Source organism: Rutilus rutilus (genome assembly GCF_951802725.1).
Source record: "Rutilus rutilus genome assembly, chromosome: 8".
In the NCBI taxonomy this organism is placed as follows: domain Eukaryota; kingdom Metazoa; phylum Chordata; class Actinopteri; order Cypriniformes; family Leuciscidae; genus Rutilus; species Rutilus rutilus.
In genome coordinates, this window is record NC_140222.1 from 31,559,390 (window position 1) to 31,572,243 (window position 12,854).

At 36.3% G+C, this 12,854-nt stretch overlaps 2 protein-coding genes across 2 annotated transcripts in view; one reads left to right on the plus strand and one right to left on the minus strand.

The window, feature by feature from the left end:
• Nucleotides 1–12,854, minus strand: part of LOC311296162 (coagulation factor XIII B chain-like) — a 409,206-nt gene that overhangs the window by 316,497 nt on the left and 79,855 nt on the right. The gene's annotated exons all lie outside the window — the stretch shown is intronic.
• On the plus strand, nt 7,016–10,262 carry LOC311295580 (claudin-2). The gene is made up of 4 exons (XM_084417047.1): nt 7,016–7,282; nt 7,368–7,532; nt 8,557–8,635; nt 8,745–10,262. The coding sequence occupies exons 1-4, from the start codon at nt 7,072–7,074 to the stop codon at nt 8,902–8,904; spliced, it is 615 nt and encodes a 204-aa protein (XP_084273173.1). The 5' UTR covers nt 7,016–7,071; the 3' UTR covers nt 8,905–10,262.

Below are 12,854 nucleotides of genomic sequence, written 5' to 3' on the forward strand. Positions count from 1 at the left end.
TTTGAAACCATCATAAACATTCATCTTTATTTGTCACTGACCTTTCACAAACAACTCAACCTAAGACAACAGGAAAATTACGAAAAGCTTTAAAATGAATCACTATAAATGATCAAATGCATGATCAAACTGATGGTGTGGTTATTTTCTGCATAAAGGCCTCAATTACAAATGAATGAGGAAGTCTAAATGCCAAACAAGTGCCTCTCCAGGGCAGGTTCACCAACATGCCAAAGATGTTCACGGTTACTTGCATGTTGAAACTGCAAATCCTAGTTGTCCGTTGTCAATTTCCTTGCGGTCTACTGCCATCCAGCGGCAACCCAAGGTGTTTCTTGTACACGTCCATTTATGTGCCATACGTGTATTGCATTAGACATTGATCTCATTAGGATTGTAGATATGACTCCAGATATTTATGGCAAAAAGCTGAATATCTGCAGCGCCCACTACTAGAAACAATGACTGAAATCCTGGTCTCCATCTCAGCCACGATTCCTAGCAATGTGCACTGCAGGTCAAAAACTCCAAGTAAACAGGTGTTATGCAACATCTGAAAAAAAAATAATATATTGTTCATATTTGACATTTATGCATTTCATCAACAGTCCAATATAGCTACGGAGCCAACGCTATAAAAAATGCTGGGTTGTTTCAACCCATGTTTGGATCAAATATGGACAAACAGTTGGGTTTAAAAAAAATAATAATTTAAACCAACCACTGGGTTTAAAATTATTATTATTATTATTATTATTATTATTATTATTAAACCAACGTTGGGTTTGCAAATATGTGACCCAAACATGTGTGCAAAAGCTTAGCAGAACATTATCTTTGAGCATCAATGGTTGATATTTTAAGGATCGAGGGACAGCGGTTTTCTCCAGTGTGACGACGACTAGGCCTGCAGTAAAACGTGTTTGAAACATTTTCCCAATTTGTGTGTAGCCTAATCATATTCCGTTTTTATGACCTCATGGGGTTATATGGAATATTTGTACTTTTAAAAGTGATTTATGACAAATTCAGTGAAATGCAACAAAGCTAACTGAACTGATCAAATTAAAATGATTGATAAATAATGTATGCCTACACACATTTATAGGCCTAGAACATACATTTTCGATATGCATTTAGTATAAATTTTTTCATTTGAACATAGGATAAATTTGACTATTACAGAGCCATGAATCACGAGGTAAAAGTTTTTGTCTCCCTTACAGTTTGTTGTATTTTTTTTTTTTTTTTTTTTTGGAAGTTAATCTTTTTCTTTTCTTATCTGATTTAGCAGTCAAACAACCGTGGCACTCAAACACTGTATTTCCTTCCTTGTGGTTCTAGGCTTCCGTCTAGACTCTAAACCATTAAAGTGAGACCCACACAAATCCATGTATTACTCCATAAAAAAGAAACGCTTTGAGATTGAGAACAAAACGTTTTATTTAAACTTGGCGCTTCATCTTAAAACGCAACGCACCGTGAGACTCGACGCAACTACCCAACCGCCAGTCTGAGACGCGCGCGTGTGTTTAAAAACAATAAGAACGCGCCATGCGTGAACACCTATAGGCTCTGTGTATTAAACTAAGGTTTTTTTTTTTGTATCGTATTTAATATCACATTCAACTATGTCAACCATATCACATAAACTGGCTGTCAGTTACGCAAACCGTTCCCCTTCCGAATGACAGTTGCTTACCTGAGAGAAACGCAGCAACGGCGGTCCAAACGCGAGTCTCGTGCTGAAACATCGATATTTAACACACCCGATACTCAGCAGTGACAACCTCCAGACAGTTTTAAAGTGTTCAACTCAACACTTTCTCCTCGGTGAGTGAAATGTGGAAGCTTTAGGTGTGTCTGCTCGCAGGTGTGAATGTAGCTCTATTGGCTTTCCTTTAATTCTCGTCATTTACTCTTCTCAGGCCGATAAGCCTGCGGCACATCTTCAGGAAAAACCGGTACAGGTGGTCACATGAGGGTGTGTCGAGTCAGTGCTTATTAAACTCAAACAGGTTGGATATGCGTGTAAAAACATATTATGCTGAAAAAAAACAAATACATTTCAGACTACTTGAAAATAAGTCCACAATGTTGTTTATAGTTTTGCTTTTTGCAGACGGAAGGAAACTCGAATCTTGAACTCAAGTCCTACTAAAAGCGATAGTTCACCCAAAAATTTGCATTAATTCCCCCGAGAAACTTTTTGTTTGCTCGCAAAACGTTTCGTGTCCTTCGCGAGCGAACGCAAAGTTTCTTGGGGGAACGGATAAAACTTTGTGAGCTAACGCAAAAGTATAGACATTTATTTTTTTCCCCATTTTCCCCCCATCACCATGTCCCTTTCGTTGCTCCATATGTTCCAAACCCCTCACTTCATGAATGTTTTGCTGTGTCAGAGTTTTGGGTGATTAGACTTTCAGTGGAAGGCCAGAAATCTCTCAGATTTCATTATAAGTATCTTCATTTGTTTCTGAAGATGAAAGAAAGTCTTTTACATGAGGATGAGGCCTACTTTATGACAGCATTTTCATTTTCCAGAAAAGTGTAAAAATTTTGGCGCTCTTGTTCTGCAGTGCTTATATTAGAGTCGACAAGCAGGCTTATGTGATGAAGTACACGTATACTGAGAACGGCTCCCCCATACGCTCCACATTTGAATAGTGTTGAGTGTATGATATAAAAAAGAGAGAAAGCCACAGACATTCCCATAGTACTGTGTCGTTGGGCCTCAGGCTGTCTTTCCTGGAATGACATCTGACAGGTTTGGGAGTGGGTGGCAGTAGGGCGATGGAGCGTGGGAGTTTTGACATGAACTTGTAACCGATGTTTGGGTATAGCCGGTTACACTAATATCTTTAGTAACTTTCAGAAATAAGTCAGTAAGAAACATTATTATGATAAATTTAAAAGGTTGGCCTAATGAGTTGATGTACAATCAATTTATTAATTTATTACGGAAGGACCACAAGATGACACTAGATTCTAAAAAAAAAAAAAAAAAAAAAAACCTATTCAACTTCAATGCTAACTTGTCCATTTGTGCCTCAGACATGAATGAGACTTGTGGAGATGTGGACTATTACTTTTCAACACAATGAAATCATATAATTATTACAACAATACATGACTCCTGTGATGAAACAAAACAGTAAGGTTCAACAAGGGTAAAAGGCTCCATTGATTTTATTCCCTTTTCAACCATTAGATGGCACAGAAATTAAGCTCAGCACTTTTCTTAAAGGAACAGTCCACCGTTTTTTGAAATAGGGCTTATTCACCTTCTTTCCTACATTTAGATAGGTGGGCAAATGCATTTTTGTCTCAGTGCATGCATTGTTTTAGTTTGACAGAGTCGGCGCTAGCTTAGCTTAGCTTAGCTTAATGAATGGAATCCTTAGTTGCCAGCTAGCATGTCCTGAGTAAAAGTGATAAAAAAATACCCCCCCCCCCCCCAATTTACAAAATATCTTCATGAAACATGATCTTTACTTAATATCCTAATGATTTTTAGCATAAAAGAAAAATGTATAATTTTGACCCATACAATGTACTGTTGGATATTGCCACAAATATACCCGTGCAACTTGAGACTGGTTTTGTGATCCAGGGTCACATATATAGCCTACTATAAGAATATCCTGTAAGTTTCAGAACTGAAAACTTCCTTGTTAGTCCAAAACAGCTTTTATTGTCAGCAAGCCTAGCGAACGACTCGTTGTGGAATGTGCCTATCTATCAATGCCTACTTCACCATTACAACTTTGGCCCCACCGAATGGCGTGTTTGTTAGATGAGGAGGAGAGAAGAAAGATGCAGGATCACTCCACTAAAATAACATTACCTTCCAAAGGATCCTAATGCTAGGAATATGGTTATTTATATTCAACAATGTGAATGTCTCAGTTGAGCATTATTTAGACTATTTGTATTCAGTACTGTACATTTCACTGTGGATTCTTTGGTAAATCAGTCACAATTTCGGCGCAGGCTTCGCAAACAGACTTTTACGATATGGACCCGACAGTATTGCCTCAACATGTAAGTAACTGTGTTAATTCTAATGCCTGATTGACTAATGAGTGACCAGTGATTTCTGATATATGTAATGATTCATGTAAAGTCAGATGTTCTTTGTCTATGTGTCACTAAATCAAACCAGTGACTAAATGGTCAACTTCACATTGTTTCTCTTAGTAAATAATCTGTTATTTAAACTGTGATTAAAGGCACACTATGCAAGATTTGTACCTTAATATAACAGCTTCGAAATCATTTAGATGGTAAACCAACTTGTAGTAGGGACCCCGCTGGCAAAACTAGCAATGCAGGTTTGAGAGGTGGCGCCCCGACAAATCTTGCGAGTTTCACGACTTGCTTTACGGCACGACGTCACATACATCAACAACATATGAAGCAGCCTCTTTGGAAGACACTAGCACGCATTTCAGACGTGAATCATGACAGAGTCGACGAAGAAAACGAAGATAACGCGGTCGGAAGAGTACAGAGACGGCTCTGCGTGAGTGGTATTTACGACTGTAAAGTTAAATACAAGTACCCCATAGCGACTCTAGGGGTCGCTGTTTGAGAAAAACGGAAACTGCATAGTGTGCCTTTAAATTATATAGCCTATAGAAAGCTATCAAAGAACGCTGGAGCTGTCAATCAAACAGCTCCAGCTAGTTCTGACTCTCGCCAAAACTCCAGTTATAACAAAGTTCCTTTTATCTATAAGGTTATAATCAACGAATATCTTATTTACATTGTGTTTGTACTGTTAGTTATTATGAAAGGATTCGTTAATGTACAGAAATCGAATTGCAATGACGAGATCACTGCATTCATGCGCTCAACATATCTATGATCGGCTATTCATGCCACGATCTAAATACAATGCCATAGATCTAAATATAATGCTATGATCAACACTTTTCATGATTAGTTAACCTTGAGAACTGTAATAGTAAAAATGTGCTAAAAGTTTTCGAAATAGTTAAACGTGTAATACTAGCTATTTAATATGCAAAGATGTTAGCCAATCAGGTCTCACAGCAGACACGCCCTTTCAAACAGGACATTCAAATCAGAGGGCTAAAATCAGGGTTGGAAAAATGCCTTTTATTTCTTAATTATGACAATTTTCTAACATTATAAGTGCAACCCAGGAAACATTATAAAACAATGCAGTTCATGACCCCTGTAAATTGGGTGTCCACCTTTGATAATCACCATATTTATAATGAAACCATCATAAATAAAAAATATGATATTAATCATACACTCTCAGAAAAAAAGGTACAAAAGCTGTCACTGTGGCGGTACCTTTTAAAAAGGTACACCTTTGTACCTAAAGAGTGCATTTAAGTCCCTCAAAGGTACATATTGGTACCAAACGTGTATATATTAGTACCTAAATGGTACATATTAGAACCCTTTTGAAGGGTACTGTCCCAGTGACAGCTTTTGTACCTTTTTTTCTGAGAGTGTATCATATAATAAAAAATATCATATTTTTTACTACTGTAAAGCTAGTATTTGTATCAATAATTTTTGCCCCATGCGGGTTTAACCTGTGTGTGGGGTAGAAGTCCCACCTTGTCACCTCATACATTTATATCTGAGATTTTTAAACTAACATACCACTTTTATGATTTATTTTCACACAAAATCTGTTGCTCCATAGATGTTGCTCCGATACAAATCTGTTGCTCCGATACAAATTTTTTTCTGCAATCATACACTATGGGAGGAGTGAAAAACATTTTTCTTAGGGTGTGCCTTTAGCCCTGTTGTACATCCTATGTGTTTGTTCAGTCATCAGCTTGAGGCCTGGAATACATTTTTTTGTGCGAGAGCCAAGCATGCACTTTTTCTTTCTTTCTGTTTTGGTGTTTACTTCTAAGTGTCACAAAAACAATTTTTGTGTTTGAACATAAACACGAAAAAAAAGTTGTATAATATATATTTAAATGGGTATTTATTTTAAGGAGTTTTACAGTAATAAAATACATAAAAGGACATTTTAAAAAGGTGTTTAAAAGTAATATGATGAAAGTATTGTAAAACGTTTCCCAGTCTATTTTAAAGTGACCTTCACATACCAAAAAGAAAGAAAATGTGAATCTAAAAAACAACCGCTAAAAGTTGTTGACATTAATGACAGAAGCACTTATACAATTTATGAGAATGCATGAAAATGAATCATGACACAGTAATAACTTTTTTATCAACAGTAGTATTAGTCACTGTTACTATTTTTGGATGACATGTCTTCCCGACATTTTAGTGGCCATCCTCCCACCCAACCACTTACTTCCAGTTATCACAACCCGAAAAAGAGGAGGAAACAACACGCGATTATGAGTATAGAAACAATAAATATATCTTTTGGACTGATCTGTGAATAAGCAGGTGTGTCTTTGAAACAAGATTTATCATGATGCATTTATCATCAGATGGAATGTGTTGATTTATGCATTTTTAACCTCATTTCAAATGAAACGTTATTCATCTCTGTAGCAAGGTTTAAAGTTCAGAGAAGGAGGAGGAGGGAAACGCAATGTTCAATGAAACTTTAATCTCATAAAATAAATAAACACAAAACGAATTGACTCAAGATTGACTGCCACATAAAAATACAACATAAATGTCCCAAGCCTGGTGCTCTCTCGTCCTGCTTGCCACAATCTCCTTCCTCCTTGATGGTAATGCATCAAAATAAAACTGCAACTGTTTATTTTAAAGGATGCTTTTATCCAGAATGACTTATTATAGGCGATTTAACCAACAACCTCCAGTTTTCCAACCCAAAACTTCAACCACTACACCTATGACTAGATGAGTTCAAGCTAGATTTTTGCCGGAATAAACCTGCTACTTCCAAAGAAATCTGACCCAGTGTCCTGTCCATGAATGTCATGACAATTGCTTCACACCCACTCTCCCGATAATAAATAGCAGCCCAGATTACTCAGTTTGCAATGAGCTTCAGTGACAGGACAGTGGTCACAGAGTACTGACTGTCTTCAAAGAAATCTACTTGTACAGTTGTCGTTCAATTCATCAATGGCTCTTCAGCTCTTCGGTTATATTATGTCCATTACTGGACTATGTGGCCTAATTTTGGGCACATTTACAAATGAATGGAAAACCATTGGACGCGACAATGACAAAACTGTGTTTTTCGATGAATACGAAGGACTGTGGATGGAGTGCAAAACATCCACTTCGTCTGTCATGCAATGCACATATTTCAATTCTCTTCTTCATCAAGCTTGTGAGTATCTGTCCAATGATTTATGGATCCATCTGCTGTTTGACTTATTAAACAGATGTGCTCTGATTGTTGCTGTGCGTTGCAGTTGAAATTCGGCTGGCCCGAGTAATGATGATCATCAGCATCATTATTTCGAGCCTCGGCGCGCTGGTAGCCATTTTCGGCCTCAGGTGCACGAGATGTCTAGACGAGAACAAGCAGTCGAAGGACAGAGCTGCCTTCGCAGGGGGAATCCTTTCTGTGTGCAGTGGTGAGTTCAACCCAGATTTGTAAAATCTAACTTTTCATTGCTGTCAAATCGATGAATCGATTCTAACATAAACGTCTGTTTGTGTATATGTGTGTATATATATATATATATATATATATATATATATATATATATATATATACACACATACATACTGTATATACATACATAAATATATATATATATATATATGTGAATAATCGCATATATCCAGTCAGGCTGTTTTTAAGCCAATCGTTTACAAAATTTTATGGTATGCGATTAAACGCGATTAATCGATTTGACTGCACTACTATTAGTGATTTTTAAACATATTTTCCAATATTTTTCTTGGACTATCAAAAAATTCCTTTAAATTGAAACTAGTATAGTTGCTAGTAAGTAACTTGTATTCCTAGGTTGTTCTTTAAAACTTTTTTGGAAACTTTTCACATACCTTTTTCAGGACTCTTTTAAGAATAGAAAGTTCAAAAGACCAGCATTTATTTTAAATAGAAATCTTTTGTACTAATGCAAAAGTCTTTGCTGTCACTTTTGGTCAATTAAATGCATCCTTTACATAATACACTACCTTTTAAAGGTTGTGGGGTAAGTACGATTTTTATTTTAATTTTAATTTAAGAAGAAATGAATACTTTTATTCAGCAAGGATCCATGCAGTAAATTGACCAAAAGTAAAGACATTTATAATGTTAGAAAAGATGCTTTATTTCAAATACTTTCTATTGATCAAGAAATCCTGAAAAAAGTGTCACTAAATGATTTGTGAAGGATCATGTGATTGACGACTGGAGTAACGATGCTGAAATCTCAGCTCTGCATCACAGGAATAAATTACATTTTAACATATTAAAATAGAAAACTGTTATTTTAAAATGTTTTACTCTATATATTTTACAGTAAAAAGCCTAAATTTATATCTCTGTGAGATATCATAAGAAACGGTTTACAATTGCCTCTGATGTCCCTAACAGTTCAACTTAAGACTTATGAACATGTGCATTCTTTTTACTTATCTTTCTAGGTCTGTTTGCTTTGGGCATAACCAGCTGGTTTATGTATGGAATTGTTGATGATTTCTTTCAGGAGGACGATAAGGATAGGTAAGAGTTGTTGTTTTTTTCGTATTGTTCCTAGTATTCACTGGAGCTTCATGTTGTCATGTCTTTTTGTACTGATTATGAATACTAACCATCTGTGCTGGGTCTTTAGGTATGTGATCGGCAGGTCTCTGATTGGTGCATTTATTGCATCTTTGCTTTGTTTATGCGGAGGCATGCTCTTATGCGCCTGCAGTGTGACGCACCTACGATCCAACAAAAATCTCAGCAAGCTTTCAGTCTCCAAGATTCCTGGACAAGACTATGTTTAATAATCCCGAGAACCATCTGAATACCTGAACTTAATCTGAACTGTTGTGTACAGTATGCGCACGTATTGGATTTAGTTTTTGCTTTATGTCATGATTAAAGCATTTTTTTCATAGCCTTGATGTATTTTTAGATGTTTGGGATGGGTCTCCACATTCAACTTTGACCTCTGAGTCAGTTAGCTATAAACAAGAACGCTGTGAACAGTTCAGTGTTGACCACAGAGGAAGTGATGTCATATCCCATTAACAGTAACTTTTACTATTTTAACCCTTAATCGCTGTTAAAAAAGGATAACACTTAAGATGTTTGGGGTCATTTTGACCCCAAACTTTTAAAGAGCGATTGCATAAGGAAATATACATTTTTTTAAATGGAAAACTATATATCATTTTTTTTATTTACTTCTCAACTATACATTTATGCTGTGTTTTTGTGGAAATTTTGAAGTTTTTTACCTATTTACTGCACAATTACATAACTAGGCCATAAATTGGCTCATGAAAAAAGATTTTTTTAAAAATCAAGCTTGTTCCATGTTGCATATGTGACATTTTTCAGATTTATGCCAGTTTAGTTGATTTTATTTGCCAATTTCTATAAAAATGCTCTCTGTTGCAGTGACATACGTGTGTGTTTGTGTGTGTTTGTGTGTGTGTGTATGAGATAGAAAGTTCGTTCCACTTTGGGTTTATGCTCTAGGACCAGACCTTTATTTAAATGTAAATTTTTTTAGATTTATGCCAGTTTTGTTTATTTTATTTGCCAATTTCTGTAAAAATGCTCTCTGTTGCAGTCACATACATGTGTGTGTTTGTGTGTGTGTGTATGAGATAGAAAGTTCATTCTACTTTTTATTTATGCTCTAGGACCAGACCTTGGTTTATTTGTAAAAATTTTCAGATTTATAATGGATTTACTTTTATTTTTTTGACAAACAAAATTTTAAAAAGTCATTTTTTTCATTTTCCCATTCATTTTCAATGTGGGGTCATTTTGACCCCAAACAGCTTAAATGGTACTTTTTTTTTTACACACCTGTAGAACAACCAAATCAAGCCCAGTTTTTTTGTGCATGTTTAGATAGATTATTTAGGAAAAGTCACAGAGTTCCATGCCCCTGAGATGAAGGTAACACTTTTAAAAAATGAAGGAAAAGTCCATTGGGGTCATTTTGACCCCAAACAGCGATTAAGGGTTAAGACATTTTTAAAGAGGAAGATTATAGGCTTATATGTACTTTAGATTATGCCAATGCAATATAAGCTTGTTATTTGATGCTTGTTTGTTAATTTTTTTAAATAGTTAAATATTTGTAAACATTTAATGTAATTATTTCAGAATTACACAATAAAGGTTTGCTTTCACCACATGCACTTGTTTTTATCCATCCTTATAACTGCGGAATGCTAAGTGTTTTTAGCACTTTTACATTAGCTACAACATCAAAATCCAGAACAATTCACATTTGTGCTAGTTACGAAACGGATACAATCAAAAGGAAGTTTCAATAGTCAAGTTATATTTATACTTATTACATGTCTCTCTGAAACTGATTCTAATTGTGGTATTAAGGGATCAAATATTTACTTGATTCCAATTACAATCCATTTCAGATAACTGTATATTTAACCATTGTCCATAACAACATACCAGGGCTGTGTTTAAGTCCAATTATTTATGCCCTTCCCTCGCTAACTTCCCTCCATCTCGTTCACTCAAAATGATAACACTACAATAAACTATAACAGTCAGCTTAAGGTATTTTTTTCCCAACAGTCCAAGCATACATACACACACCTATAGAATGGTATAAATAGAAGTAAATAGAAGGCTTTGGAGGCACTTTGCGTGTTTAAGTGTGATATGGGGCGGTTTTCATTAATTTGGAGGGTGCGATGTCTTTACAATATCTCATCTGTCAACAATATTGAAATATTGGATTTTCAGGAGAGCTGCAGTATGATTTCGGGCCTCTAGAGGGACTTTCTATACTCATCCGGGTCTTTTTTGCCTTCTCTTTTATGAGTAGGCCTACTGCGAATTCGGACATACTCGTTTTGTCACATACTGTTTTTCAGCAACATAGTAGGAAAGTATGCTATTTCAGATGCAGCCATTGAGTTGACTCGCTCCTTCTGTCAAAATCAAGGGGTCGAGTAGTAGAGGGTCTGTCCAAATAAACTTCCCTCGCCCACTTGACAAAGTTGAACGCACTTAAAAATGGCGGCGGGGATTCTTTTTTTAGCCAATCAGAAGGCTTTTGAGGCGCTTTGCATATTCAGGCATGATATGAACAAGGGGCGGTTTTCATGAATTCGGAGAGTGCGAAGTCTTCATTGATTTATCATCTGTCAATAATGTACACTAACACTACATCTGAAATCACGTACTGAGTATGTACTATATTCGAATTTGAGTTTACTTCGCGACCGTTAAAAAAGTAAGCTCTGTATAGTATGAATATGGATACTAGGAATGAAATTCGGACATGCATACATCCACCATGTTGGTACTGTACTACTTCTATTTTTAGAGTTTACACCGAAAAAAGAGTGACAGACAATTGTGAGACAGGAATAATTCAGCTTATGATTGACTGTCAGACAATTCTGAACGAAATTCAATGACGTCAAGGATGTAATGTGATTGGTTATCAAGGCACACGTGATCCAAGTTAGCCTTTGCGCTTTTTCCGATGGTAGAGCCACGGACCCTATATCTCCCAATAATAAGACCATCTCTGGTTGTGTCGCTTCACTTCCAATCATAAATTCAACTCCTGTTGCCTCACAGGATAGTAAAGTGTCCATCGAATGTTCGCCAGAGATGGTCTTATTATTAGAACCTACCATTGGAAAAAGCGTAATGGCTAGCTTGGATCACATGTGCCTTGATAACCAATCACGTTACAGCCTTGACGTCATTGAAGTTCGTTCAGAGTTGTGCGACAGTCAGTCACTGTTTGCGGATACCATAGAAATGAATGAGACGTGCCATAAACTGAATCATACCTGTCGCGCAATTGTCTGTGATTTCACTTATTTGGTGGAAAATAGATCAATCCAAAATGAACGTTTAAGAGGAAACATGTCAAATGATTAAATGATAAGCTATGTCCTCACAAAAGCGAATTATTCAATGTAGTGAAGCCTCTCCTCCATTGACATCCATTACAAAATGGCCTTCAGAATCCTGGCAGAAGTAGAAGGTCATCCAGGACTTTCGCCTTCTGTTTTTCGAGTATTCAGACATACTCTTTTGGCCTACTGTTTTTCACATACCATATAGTAAGGAATTATTCGATTTCGGACGCAGCCTAAAGCTTTTCATCGCTGGAGGGAGCGAGAGAATCAAAGCTCTTGAAATGAGAGGCCGATCTTCCTTGGTTTGTTTCTGTTTGACAGATAAAACTACCATGGTAAAGCCAAAAGGGGGCTAGTTAGGTATAGCCTAAGTTTTAGAATAATTTTGCTCACGCTTAAAATAGAATTGTTTACATTGTTGCTAAGTTGAGCACCTGATTGTGTATCCCTTACATATAGGCCTACTCATTTAAAACGTTTTAAAAATGATCCAACTTTTAACAATTGAATTAAATGGATTTTGTGATGGGCTGATATAAACATATATTGAATATTATTATTTTCAGGAGAGCTGCCGTATGATTTCTGTCCTCTAGAGGGAGACGTTGAAACCGTGAGGATCTTCGCTTTGAGGGCTTTGTGAGGATCTCACTGGAAAGTTCTGTCTGTGAATTATCAGTGTATAGTCTGTAATAGAGACACGAGTCTTTAACATTTAAAACAACGTTTAATGTTCTAAAATTTAGAAGCTCTAATATGTCGCTGTTCAATGCAATAAAAGTAAGTCAGCTGGGGGTCGTCAACAATTGCAGTTTCCGTCATGTGTGGGCTGTAGGAGGAGTCAGCTCAGAATGGATGGGAGGGAC

Excerpts from the sequence above, each read along its gene's own strand:
- LOC311295580 (XM_084417047.1), top strand. The coding sequence starts at position 7,072 with ATGGCTCTTCAGCTCTTCGGTTATATTATGTCCATTACTGGACTATGT. Across the intron at positions 7,283-7,367 it reads TTCTCTTCTTCATCAAGCTT|TTGAAATTCGGCTGGCCCGA; the intron begins GTGAGTATCTGT and ends TGTGCGTTGCAG. Across the intron at positions 7,533-8,556 it reads AATCCTTTCTGTGTGCAGTG|GTCTGTTTGCTTTGGGCATA; the intron begins GTGAGTTCAACC and ends TTATCTTTCTAG.